The sequence below is a fragment of the Euprymna scolopes genome, chromosome 11, assembly GCF_053919585.1.
Source record: "Euprymna scolopes isolate OS-2025 chromosome 11, ASM5391958v1, whole genome shotgun sequence".
Classification (NCBI taxonomy): Eukaryota; Metazoa; Mollusca; class Cephalopoda; order Sepiida; family Sepiolidae; genus Euprymna; species Euprymna scolopes.
In genome coordinates, this window is record NC_136492.1 from 109,504,333 (window position 1) to 109,527,104 (window position 22,772).

At 35.7% G+C, this 22,772-nt stretch overlaps 1 protein-coding gene across 2 annotated transcripts in view; it reads right to left on the reverse strand.

The window, feature by feature from the left end:
- LOC145288067 (rab-like protein 2A) overlaps positions 1-22,772 on the reverse strand; it is a 268,601-nt gene that overhangs the window by 24,642 nt on the left and 221,187 nt on the right. For both annotated transcript variants that reach the window (XM_080136120.1, XM_080136121.1), the window contains exon 6: positions 4,171-4,268. In XM_080136120.1, the coding sequence (XP_079992246.1) occupies positions 4,171-4,268 (98 nt within the window). The remainder of the gene's footprint in view (positions 1-4,170; positions 4,269-22,772) is intronic.

Here is a 22,772-nt window from a genome sequence, read left to right on the forward strand (position 1 = left end):
ATCAGAAGAACAAAAGTAAAGGAAGTTGTTCACCAAGGTACACAAAGTGAACTTAAATAAGATAGTTAATCAAGGTGTGGCAGACAAAAGACTGGATATAAAGGTAGATATATTTAGAGTTAGTTTATCGGCAGTTTTAGCAGCGACAATGAGTTTTGTAATAGCTTATGGACAATCTTGGATTTGCAACAGTAGAGGACAGTCAGACATGCAGGTTGTTGCTTGAAAATGATGGCAACTGATGAACACGACCTTGAGAAAAGACTTCCACTAATTTGAAATTGCAATGCGATGACACAAATTATGTCGATTAGCTAATCAAAGTGGGCAAGAAAATGCATAGAAAAAAATGTCTCTTATTATATAAAATCTAATTTTAATGAGTGACTGGCAGGACTTCTGGGTGTGACAGAAGGGCTACTCTTTTCTCCTTTGAAATCACTAAGCAAAATGAAAATATTGATGGGATTAAATGTGTAATCAATGAAATAGATTAGAATTGCAAGTTTTATTTTTTAACACAATCTGATATTGAGATTGTTGGACTGACTTCCTCATCTTGGTTGTTATAGTCACAATGTTTCGTCCGTTTTGCTCTCTGGCCTTCATCAGGTGTTTTGTATCAAACTGGGGAACCGTTTGTTAGGAGTCTCAAACCCAACCCTTTATTATTGTTCGGACTCCAGCTAGGCTCTTGGAGGGCAAAACGACCGAAACGTTGTGACAATAACAACCAAGATGAGGAAGTCAGTCCGACAATCTCAATAAATGAAAACACCTCATCTCAAAAATACAGACAATTACAATCTGATATTTTTCATAAATAATTGTCTGTAAAAAAAATATGCATCTTATATTAAAAAAAAGTGTTTACGTTTGACAACTTTGGGTCTCTCTCGATTGTATATATATTGTTATATAATTATAGGGAAGGTTTAAAGTTTTTATAGAATATTTAAAAGTCGAGCATTCATCATCCGTATTTGTTATTTTATGCTTGTTTTGTTTTATAACTTGTCAGCGAGAAAGTTTGAAAATGAGGGAATAACGAGATATACAGAGAGAAGAGAGAGTAGAGAAATACAGAGGGAGAGAGCGGGTAAATATGAACAGAAAGGGACGGTCAGCCCCAACTATTAATGAACTACGGCGACAATTCCCCTTCGCTGACACCGCAGTAAATACACCCAGGATAAGACCCCTCCCCTCTCCTCTGCCATGGGCAGTGGAGGAACAGGAAACGGATCTTTTGGAGCCTTCTTCCTCTTTGGGGTCTGACCAGTGACAGCGCTAGATGCACGCTGTGTAGCTCCCACCAACAAATTATGCGACAGCAACACGGAAGAAGAATTGCGGTCGAAATGAGAAACAAACAAAACAAGACAGTATACCAAGCGCGTGTACAGAATAAAGTCGGCGAATAGTAAGCTACCGTTTTGCTATTTTCTCTCTCTCTTTCTTTTACCCTTATCTGTCCACACTGAACATTGAACTTGATGTAATAAACATTTTCCTTGCTTTATAAAATACGGACGATGTTTTCTACTCGACTCCATTAATTACATAAGAGAACAAAATTCCCTTCCCAAAAGGCCCTCCATTTTTTTTGCTATTTTATTCTATGTTTTTTTTTAATTTTATTTTATTTTCTCACCCCCCCCATTCTTTAGCTAATGTTAGTCCTTAAATAAAATTTATAAAATTTCATTTTTCATTCGCCTTGTTATTTCATGAGTCCTGCTGTCCTTTTTTTTTTCTTTTTTTTTTATTACATTTTCACCCCAAACAAGGCACATTGCCACTTTAATGTAGGGGGCTACTATCAGGGGAAACATCTACTGGGGTACTATGTAGGGATTAGGGCAGCGAGATGTTGGTTCACGTTGCACTTGAACTTATGCATGTCAGTACAGTTGGGGAAACAGTGACCTGGAATGGAATTCCAAAGTCTAGCAGTTCTGGGGGAAGAAACTACTGGAGTAGAAAGATCTTTTACATCTAGGGATCTCTACAGTGTGGGGGTGGGATTTTGCAGCTTGTCGGGTCTGTCGAGGGTGTTCACGTCATGGGGGCACAAGTGCTTGCAGTTCTTCAGAGCATTCACCATTATAATACTTGTAGAACAGGCAGAGGGATGCAACATTTCGACGATGGGACAGAGGCTGAAGTTTAGATGCCAGTTTAGGGCCTATCAGATTTGCGACTCTCTTTTGAACCCTGTCAAGGAGCGAGAGACTAGTAGCCGATGCACCGGCCCAAATATGACAGCAATACTCCATACATGGGCGAATAGTGGCCTTATAGAGGTACAGGATACTTTCGGGTGTTAGAAGTTTTCTAGCACGGTAGAGAGAGCCCACCTTCCTTGCAGTGGCCCTGGCAATGCCCTCGATGTAATTGTTCCAACTCATGTTTCCTGTGAACGTTAGGCCAAGGAGCTTGAAAGACGTACTCTCAGATAAAGAGTTGTTGGCCATTGCTATAGGTGGTAGAGAAGGTTTCTTGTAATTATTGAATGAAACCAGTTTTGTCTTGGTGGCATTGAACGTTACCATCCATTTTTGTCCCCATTCCACTACTGATTGGAGGTCATCCTCTAGTGTTTCTGCCATTACTTTAGATATATGTTCATTTGTTTTCCTGTCGTGCCTGCTATAGAGTGTGGTGTCATCAGCATATATACCCATCTCAGAGGCAATTTTGTCAGGGAGGTCATTTATGAGTATCAGGAACAGCAGAGGACCAAGGATAGATCCCTGGGGCACTCCCGCATTTATATCATATTGTTTAGATGTACGACCGTCGAGGACAACCTGGATTTTTCTCTTATCTAAGAAGGATTTAATTATGTTAAGTATTCTACCAGTGATACCGTAAGATCTAATCTTCCTGAGGAGACCCTCATGCCATACCCTGTCAAAAGCCTTAGATATATCTAGAGCTACCGCTCTGCCCTCTCCCGCTTTGTCCAGTGAATGGTATATGCGTTCAAAGATTACAGTGAGGATGTCTGCCGTGGAACGGGCTTGTCTAAATCCATATTGATGGTCGGTCAGAAGTTTAGCATCTGTAAGGTGCTGGACTAGAGCATGGTTAATTAAGGTCTCAAATATTTTGGCAAAAAGTGGGAGGAGGCTAATAGGGCGATAATTTGCTGGGTCAGTTCTTTTGCCAGAATTCTTGAATACTGGTACCACAGAAGCAGTTTTCCAACAGCTCGGAAAGCAAGATTCATTAAGGCATTTGTTGTAGAGTTTGGAGAGAACTGGAGCTACTTCGGCTGAGCACTTTTTTAATAGCACAGCTGGGATGAGGTCGGGTCCACATGCTTTGGAAGTGTCAAGGTTTTTTATGATAGCATGCACCTGAACAGGGGTGATTTCCAGATCGTCTAGCGTGGCGTCTGTCCGCATAGGAAATTGAGGTAGGGGGTGGTTAAGAGGGTCCAGTGTGGAGTTTGAGGCAAACCGACTGGCAAGCATGTTAGCCTTCTCGGTTGCTGAGCAAAGAACCTCGTGATTGTTGGTTAGTGGGGGAATTGTTGATTGCCCATTATTTACTACACTGTTGTAGATTTTCCAGAAGTCACGAGTTCCTAGTTTTTGTGCTTCGATGCGTTTTTTAGTGGTTTCCGTAAATTCCCTCTTAGCTGTCGCTATTTCTATATATGTCCTATATATATTTTATCGGTGTCCTGAGACAAGATATTCCATCCCCTCCCATTCATTTTATTCGGCTTGTAAATAAAAGAGCAATAAAAATTGAATAATAAACACTTACAAGCCTTCACCCCTTGGAAAAACTTCAAATTAACTACGAAAATCGCCATTTTTACATCTCCAACACATTTGAACATAATTTCTGATGAGGACACATCACAGAACGTCTGAAACGCGCGTAAAAACGATTTCAATGACTTAAAAACATTATTACAATGATCCAAACATAATTCTCAATGAAAAACCAAGACACGGAATAATAAAATAATGTAAAAAAATACACATTGTTGGTGACTACTCCCTTATTTAAATATATATATATATATATATACATACTGTAAAAGCGAAATTAAATAAAATATTTTCTTCAGTTGATAAAGTAACATTTCTGGAGTGATTTTTCTGTGTTGAAAAAACAAAAAATCAAAAAAATCAAAAGTTTTGGACTGACCTTCACAACATTTGTTCCTTTGGCTGCGGAAACAAAATAGAATGGCAACTTGTACTTTTTGGGGAAATTAAAACTTTTCTGCGTCATTGACATATCGGCTGAAAAGAGACAGAAGAAAGTTTAATGTCAATGAAAAAGAAAATCACAAGATAATATTATGAGATCATGTTATAATCCACATGTTTCAACCTATTGTCCTCATCTCAAGTTTTCTTCAGGATTTAAAATAATAAATACTAATTACAACGATTAATTCCAATACAAGCATAAAACATGCGGTATAAGTAGAGGTAAAAAAATTATAGTTAACGTTTGGTTTTTAAATCCCCTCAAATCATCCTTAAATGTTTTTCTGAATTCATATCTAAATGAATAAACACATTGGTCAACAGATATTCTGAAAGGAAAATAACACTTGAGATGAGAACAATAGTCAGAATAATTCAACAAATTATCTTCATCCAAAAAATTGAAAAACACAAAACCACAACATATTTTATTATAGAAAAGCTCACTTTTAAAAATTTTACAAAAAAAAAAAAAATAGTTGTTATTTAACACAAATGCATATTATTTTTTTTTTACCACTTGGAAACTAACTTTTCTATAATATATTGCAACAAGACGTTTCACGACAAAAAAAATGTCACATTGATTTTTGTTTAAACTTTCTGCAAACCTGTTATTTCGTTTGCCAATCAATATTTTAAGAATTAACTGTCCATTTCTAAGCTTAGAAAATGCTATTGTTTCCAATAATTGTTTTTATGAGATTTTTTGTGAAAATCCTTAAAACAAAATACCCACTTATTTTCTCTTTTCAGACTTCAATTTCAACACTTTTTCTTTTGCTTACATAATGTACAAAAGCCTAAATCATAACGAAAAAGACAAAAGTTTTTCATTTTTGAAAATCTTGTATTAAAATAAAAATAAATATCTAAAATGCATATCATTTTGCTTTTTTACTTTTAGAAACTAAAACATACTTATTTTCTGTGGCATATTCGAACAAAATATTGCACAAGAAAATTAAATAAATAAAAATCAAAAAGAAAAAAAGATCCATATATTATTTTAAAATAAGGCATATTGATTTTAGCTTTCGTTATGAATGCAATTCTTTTCATCATTCCACATTTACTTGTCATTTTCTAAGCTCAGAAATTTTTTTTTTTTTAGATGAGGACTGATTATTCATATTTGAATTATTCAGACTATTGCTCTCATCCTGTGGCATAGTGAATATAGTACTTAGAGAAATTCAGTTGTAAAGTTACACTCTTCTGGAGGTTAAAGGCTCAATCCTCAGTGCAGGCGACACTCAAAAATATAAGTGTGAATTACTTAGGACTTCTATCCAGTCATGGTTAACGGAATGAGAAAATGTTACTTCCGTGGATTAAATAAATGGGTTCTGTTCGAAATTCCATACAAATTCCTGAGGTTGACAAGACATATCTGAAAAAGGTCCAGGGTTACATTAACCAAAGCATTGTGAAAATAACACTACAGATGAGAACAGTAGTTCAAAATGTCCAAATAATATGATAAGGAAATTCTATGCATTATTTATAATTATTATTTTGGTTATATTTGTAAAAAGTAACGTTGCGTTTTCTTTTTTTTTAATTTAATTTTTAGACGAGAAAAAAAAAATCGATGATATATTTTTCCAAAGGATTTAGTGCATGAAGGTAGTCTTTTTATTTCCTTTTTCAACCATGAAAATTAGTTTGAGTTTTATAGCTTTTTGCTTGCTTGTTTAACATTCTCTCCCCACCCTGTCACATCCCCTCCCTCAAATATACTACCAAGCAATGCCGAGTAAGACCAACTAGTATGTTCATTTACTTCCTCTGCAGGTTAGATACAAGGTCAAGTGTAGTTCACTTTGGCCTACAAAAATGATTGAGCAGCACCATGAGCACTTCTTAGATGATTAGCAATAAACTAACCCCCCTCTAAGGGTGAAGATAAAGCCTGGGAGGGTTGACCTTCTAGAACTGAATAGAACCATACCTCATTCTAACAGTAACAAAGCTGATTTTCAAGGATGTTTCTCGAACAGATATATATAATAAAAGAAAACCCGTTTCAGGGCAGGTAAAATTAATTTTGCAACCAAAACAGTTTAAAACCATTTTACGTTCGTTGCGAAGATTAAAATCAAGATCTAATGCTACTAAACCATGTGTCGAGAATCCTTATTTAAATTTTGATCAAAATCCATTACATGATTTTGATTCTGGAAATGTCTGAAATGTTTTAAGCTTAAAAAATTAAAATTCAGGTAATCTTGTTTTATTGGTATCTAATGACTACGAATCAAAGTTAATGCCAATATTTTAAAATGGGAGGTAGTGCCCATCTTATACTCCTTAAGAAAACTTGTAAATACTTCTCCTCTGCAATAAAGCCTGAAATTTGAGTAATATTTATTTATTGATGTCGAATATATATTGTAAAATGTTTTACAAAAATCAAAAGTTTCCATCCAGTTTTAGCCAGCTTTTCATAACACTAAATTAAAGTAAATATAGCTCAGATTACCTATCCTTGTTTAGAAGTCATTCCTATAATAGAAATATATAAACAGAAACACATACCTAACACATATTTATTATTTTATGTGTAACATAGCACGTAGGGCGCACATGTGAGAAAATCAGCAGCAGCCATAGGATAGCTGACTAGCAAAAATATTAGCAATAGTCGTCTTAGCACATATGCAAATTAAGCAAGTGTGCACGCACTAACGTCACAAGAAGGAGAAGAAAAAAAAAACAGTAAAAAGGACAACACATTGTCAAGCAAGATAAATAAAAAGTGCACACCAGAGGAGATGGACGTGTGAAGTCGAGGACAAGAAAGCGCTGGTTAAGGCTGGCATCAAGTGGCGGGGACAGAGATTTTTAAAAAGCACATGTGTGTGCGAAAAGACTTTTGAAAGATAATGAAATGCGTTGTTTTGGAAGAACCATGAATAAATGTATTTTATTTGCACTTGAAAACATGCCAGATCAGATTATAATTTTTTTTCCTGTTTTATTTGTTTGTTCCTTTGCGACAGTACCAGACAACGTGTGGGTCCAGGAAGTTTGAAATATAACGATACAGTTAAAAAGTAACAGCCCTGTTACATATGTATCTCCATAAAATTTTATGCATCTATTTTCAGTATTTACTTTGACAATGCTCAATAAATAAATAGGGCTGGGTAGTAAGTTATCAAAATATATCAGGCTATTGCATGGAATCGATGTTACTTACATACAAATCCAGTACTATCTTCTATATAAATAAAATGAACTCATTTTTTCCTGTCTGATTTTGACATTAATAGGATTAAAAATCAAGATATTTCATGCAAATATAATATGCACAAACGGCAGAACAATATCTGAGGTGTGTTATAGGTTTATTATTTCTCAAATTCCTCGATAATCTTAGATTTCTATACTTTTTCTGCTGAGAAGTCACGGACAAAATCGGTTAAGATCAATGGAAGTGGTAAAATATTTTCTCTCTAATAAATTCCTCCTCCCCCTGCCACCACTTAACACCGTTTGGGGATCGTTCACAAGGAACAGTTGAGAAGAGAACACCGGTTTGGCTTCGTAGTTCTTTCATGTGAAGTTATTTAAAATCACTAAACTAAGCTGCAGTGCTCTGTGGCGTAGTGGTTAGCGTGCTGGACAATTCACATTATATTTTCACGTTCGCGCCGACCTACCGTAGTCGTTTTTTTTTTTTTTTTTTTTTTTTTCCTAAACAACTGGAATGGACTTTTCTTGGTGGCCGAACTGTTAACGTTGCAGATGTTTTTTTGTTTTTTTTTCCACACTTTATTTTCCTACTTTTACTCATGACTCCGGGTTTGATCCTTCCTACTTACCTACCATAACATTTTTTAAAACTCCTCCCCCCCCCGTCCCGGAAACAAACACTCGGGCAACGCCGGGTACCCCCGCTAGTGATAATATATAAAAACATGAAGCAACATCTACCCAATAGCCTGATGAATCCTCATAAGGATGAAATCCAAAAAATTCTGTGTAGCTTAAGTGCCATATATATTTTCCAAACTTATATAATATATATATATATATATTCCAGGTTAAAGATATCCACAAGTAAAAACCACTGAATTTCAAAAAGGTTGTTGATAGTGCTCACTTAAAAGAGCAGGATATTATTTTATTCAATTTAGGTAAACCAAATTGCCATGAGTCGCTACTATAGATTTACTGTTTCAGTCTTAAAAGACAGTGTCAGGTTATAATAAACCTCTGGTCTTACTCGTGGCTAGCCATTTAATATATATAAATTATATATATAGCTATCTAGTTTAGGAAGAATAAAACACAGACGACTCCATTACATTTGTAAAAGCATGGTATTTATTATAGACTAGCCTGGATGCCCGCCATTGCCCGGGTGTTTGGAGGTATGTGTTGAGGAAAAAAAAGTGGTAGTAGGCAAGCAGGCTCGAACCCGTATTGTGAAGGAGAAAAAGAACATGAACAAAAATGTGACGTCTTTGCTGTTGCGCCCATCACCAAATTGGAAGTGACCTAGGTTTAAATTAAGGCTAGGCATTCAGAAAGAGGGGATGACTTTAAAAAATATCGACAAAAAAAGCAACCCCTCCCTGTAGAAAAGTGTCCAGTTGAGAGTGAAGGAATTAATAGTTTTAGCCAATTTTTTTATATTTGTCATCCGAAGGGACGAGCTCTGCAACAATACAAATCTCGTGCAAATCAGTCACCTCTATCGAAAGTTTTAGGTGGACATACATACATACATACATTTAAACAGACAGCTGAGATTTATGTTATAGACTAGGGGGGGGGGGGTACCCAGCATTGCCCGGGTGTTTGGAGGTGTGTTGTTGTTGGGGGAGGGGTAGATCAAAACATGGCCGGGTGCTTGGAGGTGTGTTGTTGTTGGGGGAGGGGTAGATCAAAACATGGCCGGGTGCTTGGAGGTGTAAAAGAAAAGAAAAGTTTTAGTAGGAAGGTAGGCTTGAACTCCAAAGCCTTGACGCGGAGGTGGAAACGAAAGGGGAAAAATGCCAGACACTTAACCATCTCGGCCACGAGGGGAGAGGAATTGATAAGTGTGTTAAGTTAACAATTATAAATCGAAATTGACAGGTGCGAAGAAGTTAAATCGCGTGATGTTTGACCTTGAAACATGACGTAAGCAACGGCTGTTCAGCAGTTAAGATTTTGTGCGGGACAGCTTTTACCCCCACTTATTAGGGGAGTGTCTTGAAATAAAAGCAACTGTCTGATATGAAAAAAGCCGACATTGACCAAACGTTACATCGCTTTCTGGAGACCACTGGCTGTGCATTCAAATCTAGTTTTGTTTTTTTTATACCGAAAAACGAAAGCAACACGCGGCGATCCAAATATGTGGAATATTTAACATTTTAAAGTCGGGCAAATTAAATAGACAGGCGACCCCTGTTTTGTTAACTCGTAGATATTATGATTTAGATATGATATAAAACGTTTTAAGGAGCGACCCCCCCGAGCACCCCGCCCCCCCCCAAAGCATTTAGTGGACATACACAAAAAGCGAACATACACACACACACACACACACACACACACACACACACACATTTTCGCTTTTATATATATAAATTAGCGGGGGTACCCGGTGTTGCCTAGGTGTTTGAAGGTATGTTTTTGGGTAAATCAAAACAAAAGAATCGTTGCTCAGGTATTTGTGTCGGGGGAGGGGGGTTAAAACAAAAAGTTTTGGTAGGTAAGTAGGAAGGATCGAACTCACAGCCTTGAGGCGAAGTTAGAAAATAAAGTGTGAAAAAAAAAGTGCGACGCTAACCACTGAGCCAGCAAGAAGTAGTAACAGAAAGATGTTTGAATTTATTTAAGTATTAAGAATTGGCAGGTGCCCGTACTTGATGACTTAATGAGGTCAACTTTCACTGTGGGGCAGTATTTTATTTACTGCGGGGGAGATATTTTTTGCTTTATTATACGAAAAAGTCGAATCCACACGCGGCGATGGAAAATGTGGAATATTTAGTTTTTCAAAGTCAGGCAAATTAAATAGACAGGTGATCCCCATTGTTAAGTCGTAGATATTATCATTTAGACTTGATATAAAGAGTTTTAAGGAGCGACCCCACCGAGAAGGCCGAGGAAAAAACCCTTTTGCGGACATACACGAAAACGCACACAAACAAACATTTTCGCTTTTATATATATATAGACTAACGGGGATACCCGGCATTGCCCGGGTGTTTGGAGGTGTGTGTGTGTGTAGAATAGTGGGATAAAGAATAAGCGAAGTAATAACCCTGTCCAAACTTTTAAAAAATTTGGAAAAAACAAAATAAAAAAAACAGCAAACGGGCGTAAAACTTCTTTAAAAAAGTTGGATAAACAAAAGCCAAAAAAAAAAATGAAAAAAAAAAATGAAAAAAAAAAATGAACGTGTTCGGAAAAACAAAACAGCGAAAAGCGGAAAAAAATGGTATAAATAATCTTGCTTCAATATTAAAAGCTTAAAAATCGAAAAAATAATATATCTGATAACTGGGATTGAACCTGCAATCTGAAGATAACGACGCTGTCAATTAATCCATTGCGCTATGAACACGTAGACAAATCTATGTTGGTTTTTATAATATTTAAACGAATTCAAGGTGCATGTTGACGCATGCGTAGAAGCCATCTTGTCATGAAGATACGATTTTTTTTTCACCCCTCATGGTAGAAAAGGGTCTGGTTGACGGTGAAGGAAAGAATGTTTTTGGCCAATTTTTCGATATTTGTCGGCTGAAGGTTCGAGTTTGAAAATGGTACCTATCTTGTGAAAATCCGTTGCCTCTGTCGAAAGTTTTTGCGAGACATACAAACACACATACATACATACACACACACACACATTTCCGCTTTTATATATATATATAGTGGGGGTACCCGGCGTTGCCCGGGTGTTTGGAGGTGTGTGTGTAGGGGGGGGGCTTAAAGAACTTCTTAAAAAATCGGAAAAAGTCAAACAAAAAAAAACAGCCAACGAACATAAAACTTCTTTAAAAAAATCAGAAAACCAAACCCCTTCCCCCAAAAAAAGGACGGCGTTGCCCGGGTGTTTGGAGGTGTGTATGTAGGGAGGGGGGCAAAGAATAAGCGAATTAATAACCCTGTTTAAACTTTTTAAAAAAATCGGAAAAAACAAAACAAATAAAACAGCGAACGGACGTAAAACTTCTTTAAAACAATCGGATAAACAAAAACCCCAAAAAAGGAAAAAAATAAAAAAATAAAAAATAAAAACACAGCTAAAAGCGAAAAAAAATGGTATAAATAACCTCACTTCAATATTAAATGTTTAAAAATCGAGAAAAAAGTATATCTGATAACTGGGATTGAACCTGAAATCTTTACTGTTACTTAACCCATCGCGCTATAGATGTGTGGATGAAAGTAGGTTGGTTTCTATAACATTTAAAATGAATTCAATGTACAACGTCTTTTGCGCATATTGATACATGCGTAGCCATCTTGTCATGAAGATACCATTTTTTTTCACCCCTCCCTGTAAAAAAGAGAATTGTTAATGATGAAAGAATGAATGATTTTGCCCAATTTTTCGATATTTGTTGACCAGAGGTTCAAGCTTTAGAATGATACCTGTTTGGTGAAAATTTGTAGCCTCTATCAAAAGTTTTTGTGAGACATACAAACATACATACACACTCAGACATTTTTGCCTTTTATATATATAGACTAGCAGAGGGTACCCGGCATTGCCAGGTGTTTGGAGGTGTGTGTGGTTTGGGGTAAATCAAAACTCCGAGGGGGGGGTTAAAATAAAAAAAAAAGTTTTGGTAGGTGAGTATGAGGATCGAACCCGAACCCTTGAGGTGAAGTTGGAAATTAAAGTGTGAAAAAAAAGTGTGCGACTTTAACCATTGACCCACCACGATATACTAACGGAAACACGTTTGAATTTATTTAATTACTTAGATTTGGCAGGTGCACGTTTTAATGACTTAATGAGGTCAACTTTGACTGCGGGATAGTATTTCATTTACTGTGGAAAGCTTTTTTATTTTTGTTTCCCCAAGATGTTGGTGGGGGGAGGGGACCAGCTCCCCTTGTCCAATTTGAATAGCAATTGTTTGATATAAGGAAAATATTTCCACATTGATCAAATCTGATTGCTTTTGGACATTTCCGCTGATAGACAGAAAATACCACCAGAATTAATGTTGCTTTTATTATAGGAAAAAGACTAATCCACATGCGGCGAGCGACAAATGTTGAATATTTATCTTCCCGAGGTTGAGCAAATTAAATAGACAGGCGAGCTCCGTTGTTAACTCGGAGATATTATAATTTCTTTGTGAAATAAAAAGTTTTAAGAAGTTGTGAGCCAATCGACCGCTTCTCTGAAAAAAGCCTTTCTTGGACATACACAAAAAGCGAACATAAATACACACATTTTCGCTTTTATATATATAGATGATGCAATCATAATTCAAGTACACAGTTTAAAAAAATGCAGAATATTCAGGCCGTTGAATGAGAAAATCCAGTCATTTTGGTAAAGGAACTTTGCTTCAAGCTTATTTCAAATTCCCAAATTTTCTAACTGTGCCTAAATCTAGATGCAGATTCCATAATCAAAGCTTCTTTCCTAGAGCTGCTCATCTGTGGAACTCTTTCACTGGCCTGCTTCCTGGCTGACTATAACATGGTCAACTTCAAGTCTAATGTAAACAAGTTCTTGTTGAACGGTCCCCCTTAAATAATCAAATAATACAATTTGCACCACTAATGATTACTACACTGTTGTCCCGGTGACCACCGTCCACTCTTTAACTATTATCCTCGAGTGGCCTTCGGGCCTTGATAAGAGGTAACTTCCTTGTAAAAAAAAAAAAAAAAGAAGTTTTTTTAAATATTGATTCATGATGTTTGCCTTTATCAATGATAGTGCAATTTCATGCATATATTATCCGACGTTAGAGCAATCTTAGTAAGAATAACATTAAGGAATGGAATATGATGAAAGTAATAAAAAGGTTTGCTATCCCTGTTGGTGGCTTTTGAAGCTTGCAATGGAATTATATACTCTAGCACAAGTAGAGCAACACAGGTGCCCCACTGTCAGCTCCAGATGTAAAGATCCATAATGATATGTAAGCCCACCTGTGGACCGGTAAATATTTTACAAAGGATACATTTAAATTCATTTCCGATATTAAGGATGTATTCATTATTATGTATGACTTGGCATATTTTTGACCAAGACAAATGGTACTTGCAAAGCAGACATAACCGACACCACACAATCACATGTCAGAGGCTGTTTCAATCCTTTCTTTCTCTCTCATATATATATATATATATATATATCTTGTTTTTCTTTTGTATCATTTATCCAGCTGAAGTTCAGTCATCACTGTAATTTTAAAAACATACTCATTTGATTATACTACCGACGTGTCATTATCACTTCCTACACTGATGATTGCATATGCATGAAACACTTGTGTCTGTAGGTATAAAACATTAATAATATTTATTAGAAAAATATTTTAGTTATAAGCCCCTTTAAGAATATTAAAGGTTAACCCTATCTGTGAATCGGACATAAAGCAGCAAATTAGTTGTGTGCATCATTCACAAACTTTCTGTTTGTTTGAATACTCTTATTGCCGTTTGATTATGACAAGCCTATGGCTTCATAAGTAACTTATTTTACTTCCATTTAAATGTTAATTCCTGATGGCCGAGTGGATGAACGCTAGCCCGCAAAGCCGAAGTTGACTTTGTTGACTGGATTCAAGTTCCACGATCAACAGTAATTATTACTTCTTGCACTGATGATTGTATAAGCACGAAACACTAGTGTCTGCAGATATAAAAAAGTTAATATTTCCCCGTACTTTCCAAGCTCTACGATAAATACCTTGCTGAATCTTGTTTCTTTAATAGCTGGAAGATGGCCTATGTGGTACCAGTGTACAAGAATGTGAAAGGACTGACCCTCTCAATTATCACCCTATCAGACTCCTCCCCCTCTTCACTAAAATCTTTGAGACCTTAATTAACCAAGCACTAGTCCATCACGCGCAAAAGCTAATCTTCTCTCTGACAAACAGATTTAGGCAATGTCGTTCTATTGCATATACCATACACTGGATAAGGTAGGCGAAGCCTTGTTGTAGTCCTTGATATATCCAAGGCCTTTCACAAACTCTGGCACGAAGGGCTGCTAATGAAAATAACATGTCTGAGATGAGTATATTTGTTGACGATACAATGTTCTATAACATGCATAAGAAAAGAACGGATGTACACAAATTTAAGACAATGGCAGAATCGTTAGAAAATGACCTCCAGACTGTAGTGGAATGGAGTTGTAAATGGATGGTAACAGTTAATGCTAATAAAACTAAGCTGCTCTCCTTTAACAATTACAAGATACCTCTCCAACCACCGATACTCATGACAAATAACACCCTATCTGATAAATTCTCCTTCAAACTCTTCGGCCTAACATTCACAGGCAATATGAACTGGAACAAATACATTGAGGACATTGCAAAGGCTGCTGCAAAGAAGGTGGGTTCCTTCTATCGTGCTAGAAGACTACTCACACCTAGTGTATCCTATACATCTACAAAGCCACCATTCGCCCATACATGGAGTATTATTGCCACATCTGGACTGGTGCACCTACCACTAGTCTCTTCTCCCTCCAGGGTCAAATAAAAGAGTCTCCAATCTAATAGGTCCCACTTTGTCAACTAAGCTCCAATCCCTGTCCCATCACTTCAATGTTGCACTTCTGTGCCTGTTTTACAGGTATTTTAATGAAAAGCGCTCTGATGAACTTGTTGCACTTGTGTCCTTGACAAACCTGCTTAGCAACAAAATACACATCTTCACTGTTGAGATCTTTAAATGTCAGAAAGCTTTCTACTCTAATATTCTTTTTCCCTTGAACAGCAAGACTTTGGAATTCCCTTCCTGCTACCCGTTTCCCTGACTGTACTGATATGCAGAAGTTAAAATGTAATATAAACCAACATCTTGTTAATCTTTCCTAAGCATGGCCCCAAGTAGTAGTTGCTTACGTCCAAGTGGTGATATGCCTTGTTGGGGTGAACATTGTAAAATATGCTTGAATATGATATTTTGATTAATGCAAATTTTGTATTTATTATTATACTAGCGGGGGGTACCCGGCGTTGCCCAGGTGTTTAGAGGTATGTGTGTGCTTGAGCGGGGTGTTAATCAAAACATAAGAATAAGTGAAGTAAATATTTTAAAACTTTAAAAAAATCGAAAAAAACACACAAAAAAACTAACATAAGGCAAACGAACGATGTTAAAAAAAGAAAACGTGAAAAAGAAAACAGAAAAACGAACGTTAAAACTTCTTTAAAAAATCTGAAAAATAAAAACAAAAAAAAACATGTGAAAAATGGCTTAAATAACCCCGGGGGTACCCGGCGTTGCCCGGGTGTTTTTGGGTGTGTGTGGTCGGCAGGGGTAGGGGGTGTTAACGAAAACCTAAGAATAAGCGAAGTAAAAAAAAACAAAAAAACAGAAAAACGAACGTGAAAAATACCCCCCCCAAAAAAAACACACGTGAAAAATGGCTTAAATAACCCTGCTTCAATATTAAAATTTAAAAAATCGAAAAAAAGCAAAAAAAAGAGGACATCTCACACCACGATTCAAACCCAAAACCTTTAGAACATGAGGCCGTGCTCTAAGCAACCAAGCGAAGACAACGTCACCGAAATTGTGCCGCTTTTTCAAATATTTAAAGTAAATCAGGTTACGACGTCGTATGATGCATGCGTAGAAGCGAATTCGTCATGAGAGGAGGGTTTTTGCTGACCCTCCCCCTCCTGTAGAAAAGTGATGATTTCAGGGTGAAAAAATTAACATTATAGGCCAATTTTTTAATATTTGTCGGGCAAAGGTTGGAAGTTTAAAATGATACTGATCTGGCGAAAATCCGTGACCCGTGTGGAAAGTTTTTGCGAGACATACAAACACACATACATACATACAAACAAACACACATACATGTATCCATACACACATTTTCGCTTTTATATATATAGATTATAATTATAGTGGACCCTATAGTAATGATTTAAAAAGTTTTAAAAAAATAAGAAAATGATTTGTGCACCACTACCAAGAATCAAAACCAAAACGTTCAGCTTTACTTTTTCCTTTGATGTTAATGCCTCAGCTATGAAGACATGTTTGCTGCAAGGCTAAAAATTAAAATATAAACCAATAGCTATTATGTTACGCATACATATTCGTAATGCTGTCATTTGACCTTCACCAGGCAAATTCCATTTTTTTTTTTTTTAATTTTCACACTTTTGTACCGATTTTCCCCGGCTAAAACCCAAATATAAAATTTTGCATGGGTTCGAATACCCTACATATCAAGTTTCATGTCTTTAGACAAAAAACTGACAGAAAAGTTTTGGTAGGAAAAAATGTTTCAACAAATATATAGAAAAATATGAATATCAATACACAAAAAACCCAAATTTATAGAAGTATAGATATTTCTGTAGAAATATGATTTTTTTCACTCTTTTTTTTTTATATATACTAATCCTTAATTTATGAAGCTCAATGTAATTCCAGGGTGTATAACAAACAAATAACAAAAGGCTATATTCCAATACACACACACACGAACAGTGTTCCAAAAGTAATGCCTCCTATTTTTTTATCTTGCCTGAATGAATTAAAGGGTATTACTAATTGTATTGTTATGATGACTGAATTTAAGCAGTCATGAACTTTATATATTAGTAGGATCTATGTCTACATGCTGATATGGGAGATAAAACTATGAAGCATTTTAGGGATATTTGCCAATAAATTTGAAGTCATAACGTAAGCATTACCAACTTTCCAGAGAATGCTTAATCAAATCAAAATTTTACAAGTATTTTAATGGAATATGTTCTGACAAACTCAAAGCACTAGTACCCCCTCGATGTAAAAACACCCAACTAATCCGACAAGGAGCAAAATCCCACCCTTACACTGTAGAGATCTCTGGATACTGGAAAGCCTTCTACTCTAATAGTTTTTCCCCTGAAGCTGCTAGACTTTGGAATTCCCTCCCGGTTCCCTGCTTTCCTGACTCTAGTGACATGCAGAAGTGTAACATGAACAGACATCTTGCTGCTCAACTCCCTACAATTTGATCCCTTACATCTAAGTGGCACTGTGCCTTATTTGGGGTGAATAAAAAAAAAAATTTAAAACTAAATCGACTTTGCAAACTACAACTAAAACAAAGTTTTAGGTTAGTTTTATGTTATTTTCGAGTTAGTTTATAATTAGGTTAAGGTAAAAATTTAAAAAAAAAAAGTTTGGTTCGTATTGTGTAGATTGTTCATTGAAATGTGTTAACATCATTTTTACGTAGCCATAATAATAATAATAATAATGTCTATTTTCCATTTTGGCATCGATCTTATAGGTGTTTCACTGAATGTTCGAGTTAACGGAGATCGAAATATTTTACTGTTTCTTTTTAAATAGAAAATAAAAGCTATAATTCATTTTTTTAAATGGGAATCGTTCCAGACAAGGCATGAAGCCACTTCATATTAGGGGCTAAAGAAACAAAACAAAAAACAAAAAACAAAAAAAAAACAAAACAAAAGATGATTATTGCAAAGACAAGAGATATCTATTGGCCTTAGTTTTGAAAAAAAAAAAAAAAAAAAAAAAAACTATAAGTAAACAGTTAGCAAAAAGAGAGTCTGACAAGCCTGTGGTTCTTAGAAAAAAGCTACTGGAATAGGAAGTTGAATTACAATGAGCTATCAAAACAGCAGATTGACCAATGAATCAAATGAGCCAAAACAAAGGAAGTGGGGAATGAATCAGACAATTCTTAAGAACACATGCCATAACAGTACTTATAAAAAAAGACTGAGACTAACAACATCAGGTCTGAGACAAAGAAGTTGCAGAGAAAAAAAAAGCGGGAGGGGGGGAATCAACTTACAAATATATTTCTGCACCTTTTTAAGAACCTACAAATGGGACAGAGATTCACTTGTCCGAAGATGACTAGAGTATTTCATACATGGTCTGATGGTAGATTTGCAGAGCTAGATAATAGCCTCAGGTGTTTGCATAAGAGAGTGTGTATGATGGCTATATGCAAACACTGAACCATGAGCGAAATGATGTCACGGTAAGGAGAAAGAAAACGACTATAAAAAGGAGTGACAGCGCATTAGAGAAAACAATCACGTTTCTAATGAGAAGTCATGCATGGTGAGAGAATTAGGAAATAAATGTAATTGTTACACGAAAAAGTGAGTTCAAGTTATTCATTTGTCTTAGTCTCCTTTGCGACATAGACTGTATACAATGTGTGGGTCCCGTGTGTAAACGTCTGTGTGACTTCATACTTGAAGCAATAACGAAAACCGGCTTCACAACAAACATTTAAGACCAATGCATTTAATATACAAACTCCAATAAAGATTTCATAAAAAAAGATCAAGAGGTTTCAGAGTTCATTTCTCCTCAAGAGCAGAGCCAGCCAGAATCAAGATAACCAAAGTAAGTACTCAAGTTGAAACCCTAAGAGAAGATGTGCTCTTATTTCATTATTCCCAGGTCCATTCTGATCCAGACTGGTAGTACCTGTTCTAGCAATGGGTTAACTAGAATCTATCATTTACAGAATTTTTATTGTAACAATATACATCCACAACACAAATTAATATTTGAAGAGCTTAAAGCTTATGTTTTCTAAAATGATTGGACTCAGCATTAAGCTAAGTGGCTAACTAGAATTGAGGGCAACCCAAAAGCTCCCTTTTCATTAGCTATGTAGGGGAGGGTGCCACTTCATTCCCAGGATTATTCCACTTGCCCTTGATCCTCCTCTTGTAGTGCAGAGTGTTTAGTAAGGGGCATCAAGTACAATTTTTTAAGTGTTTGGTATGATTCGACTGAAGATTGAATCCTTGTCTCCTGACCCATCAGCAAACACTCTTACAATTATACCAAATCAGCTGGCCAAAATAACTCCAAAGAGTTGATATGATTTACAAGAAAACAACCAACACAAATCAAACCAGATATCAAAAAAATAACAAACTCTGAAAGGCAAACAATTTTTCTTCAGGAGGTATTTTTTAAATTTTAGAAAATCTATATTATATTTCTGTTTGTTTGTCTGTTCATCTGTCTTCCACTTTTTCTTGGAAACTACTGAGCCAATCTGGCTGAAATGTTGTATGAACTTTTGTTATGGTAGATGCAGCGAATTAAGTATTATGGTATCTGTTTGATGCACAGTTAGGGATTAATAAGGATTAATCACCACAATACCACATTTACTCTAGAAATTTTCTTGGAAATTACTAGGTTGATCTGGCTGAAATTTTGTATGAATCTTTTATGATAAGATGCAGTGAAATAAGCATTATGATATCTTACGATGCACAGTTGGAGTTTAATAAGGTTTAGTATTTAGTGTAAAAATAAGCATAAATTTAACCATATTCAACCATCAATTTGGCATAAAGTATTCCTAAGTCAACGGGCTATAACTTTTGCCCGTTTTTAATGGTCGAAAAAATCTCATTTTGAACTGAAACATTTTTTTCCCAGGAGTTGCCTTCAAAATTTTGGAAAACAGATTATAAATCTGAAACGAGCCTCACTGCTTTTCAGTGTTTCTATTAACATTTACACAAATGGATGCATTAGTGCATGTAATCTTTGTTTGTTTATGAAGTATCAAATCAGCGAAGTGTTAATGTACGTCTTTTTTTTTTTTGTAATGTATTTGAAGTTCGCAGTTATATTACCACGAGCAATGAGTAGGACACATTTATTTGTTCAGGCAAAAAGAAAAAAAAGAAAAAAACATTTCAAATAAGTTGTTTTTGTTAATTCATGTTTTTCTTTTCTAAATAAAACCTTTCATGAATTTTACATTTTTTTTTTTTGATGAAATGAGAATAAAACCATCTTGGAAAATAGACCATCATTCATGTTTATTCATTGTTAACTGGTAAAAAATAGATGTTTAGATGCACCCACAAATATGGTCAGTCAGTCTGTCATGCTCCAGTTTCAAATATTTTACACACTAAATGGGCAGATTGAATAGAGATGTCGGTACTTGTGCAGAATTTGAACCAGACGTAACTAACAGTCTGCTCGGCTTGGCTCGGAACATGATCTTATGCACTCTGGTTTGACTGTAATCTGACGTAAGATGCCGATCAGCCATTCGATGCACAGCAAAGAGCAGACGATCTTTAGGGGAAACAAGCCGTGTGTGTGTGGTCCCCCCCCCCCAGTGCTGCATGTGAGATGACATCAGAAAAAATGGAAGAAATGATGACTGTGAAAAATGTGAAGGGCCAATGTTGCCTTCACATTTTCGCCAAGTTTCAGAAAAATCTAATGGATGGGGCAAAAGTTATGGGGTAAAAAGTGTCATTTTTTGCAATTTGGGGGCATTTGTGACTCCTTTTGAACTCCTGGGAAAACCGAATCCCAGTGAAAATAGACAAACAGTACAGTTTCACGCCTTAAGACATGTATATTTGAATTCAGCACCATGGAAAACCACTATATAGACATGCATATCATTTTTGAGTAATATAAAAAAGGAGCCCCAAAAAAGGATGTTTTTTAGCCCTAAAAGTCTCAAAGAGATGCAAACCAGAATTTTGCCAGGGACACTCACACTGAATTTATATTAAGAACAATGGCCTCCACATTTTGGTGAAGTTTCAGGAAAATCTAATGGATGAAGCAAACGCTATGGGCCAAAAAGTGTCATTTTGGGCCATTTCGGGGCATTTTTTACTTCTTTTGAGCCCCTAGGGACGCAATCGGAATTTGCAAAAAAGATTTTTCGCAAAAGAAATTTTTTTACTGTGCACATCTATTTAATGAAATACAATTTATGGGAAAATTTCAGGAAAAACTAATGGACGGTTATCTGGCAATCGTCCGGAATAACAGATGCATGGATGGACGCACAGATGGGTGCACGGAAACCACTGAAAACATAGGTCTTTCTCTGATAAATCGGATGACCAATATTAGAAGAAAAAAATCCATAAATTAAGTAAGCATACAAGGCCATCCCTAACAACTTTATACAAGATGAATATGTCCACCTTCGATCAACAGTTGCAGATGCCAAAAGATGTCGTTTTTGTTAATGATCCTTTTTGTCTACATCTTGAAACCTGGTTGGCGAAGCTTCTTCCAATCTGCTGTCTCTTCTCAACTCACTTTGATATCGTTTGATGTGACCGTATGAAAAGTTTACCTAATCCTAAGGGAATATTCCGGCTGACTTAATGTAATTTAAAAAAAAAAAAAAATGTTGTCCAGCCCCACCCTACAGGAAAAAAAAATTGTTCATGAAAAAAAATAAATCAATAAAAAAAAATATATATGAAAAACAAAGTCTTTTTTATTAAATTTTTGTTAAAAAAATATATGAAAACAAAAAAAAATTGATTATCTTATTATCTTTGTTCAATTTTGTTTGACAAAAAAAAATGGTTGAAAAAAATATACTTGTTTATTTTTTCACTTAAAAAATTTATTACAAGAATAAAACAAATTGTTATGGCAAGTCGTGCTTCATTTTTATTTTCGTGTGTATATATATATATATATATATATATATATATATATATATATATACTAGTATGGGTGCCCGGCATTGCCCGGATGTTTGGAGGTGTGTGTTGAGCGAAAAAAAAAAAAAAAAAAGTGGTAGTAGGAAGGCAGGCTCGAACCTGTACTGCGAAGGAGGAAACGAACAGGGAAAAAATGTGACGCCTTTGCTGTTACGACCACCACCAAACCGGAAGTGACGTAGGTTTAAATTAAGGCTAGACAATCAAAAAGAGGGGATGACTTTAAAAAATATCGGGGGAAAAAGCAACCTCTCCCTGTAGAAAAGTGCCCAGTCGAGGGTGAAGAAATTAATGTTTTTAGCCAATTTTTCGGTATTTGTCCTCTGAAGGGTTGAACTTCAAAACGATACAGATCTTGTGAAAATCAGTCGCCTCTGACATGCAAACATACATACATGGATTTATATATTTGTAGCTCAAATTTTCGACCCAAATCGATTAAAAAGCTTGCTCTGAATACCCTTTATGTAAAATTTCAAATGTTTAGACCAAAAATTGTTCGAGTAATTTGGTAGAGACCGCAGAGGTCAAATTTTTTAAAACTTTGACCCCTATTATGACCCCTTAACATTTATTGTTTTGGATTCAAATCAAGTTATTAAGTTAGATCCATGTCCAAGGAACTTATATCTAAAATTTCAATTGTTTATACTCAAAATTGTCAGAGGAGTTTGGTAGCGTTCTCAAAGGTCAAATCGTTGAACGTTGACCCCTTAACAGCCAAATTTCTGACCGAAAACGATTACAAAGATTTTCCCAAATCTCACTACCCTGTATATCAAATTTCGAGTCTGTAGACTGAAAATTGGCAGAGTTATTGTGTAGGGAAATGTACACAGACAGACTT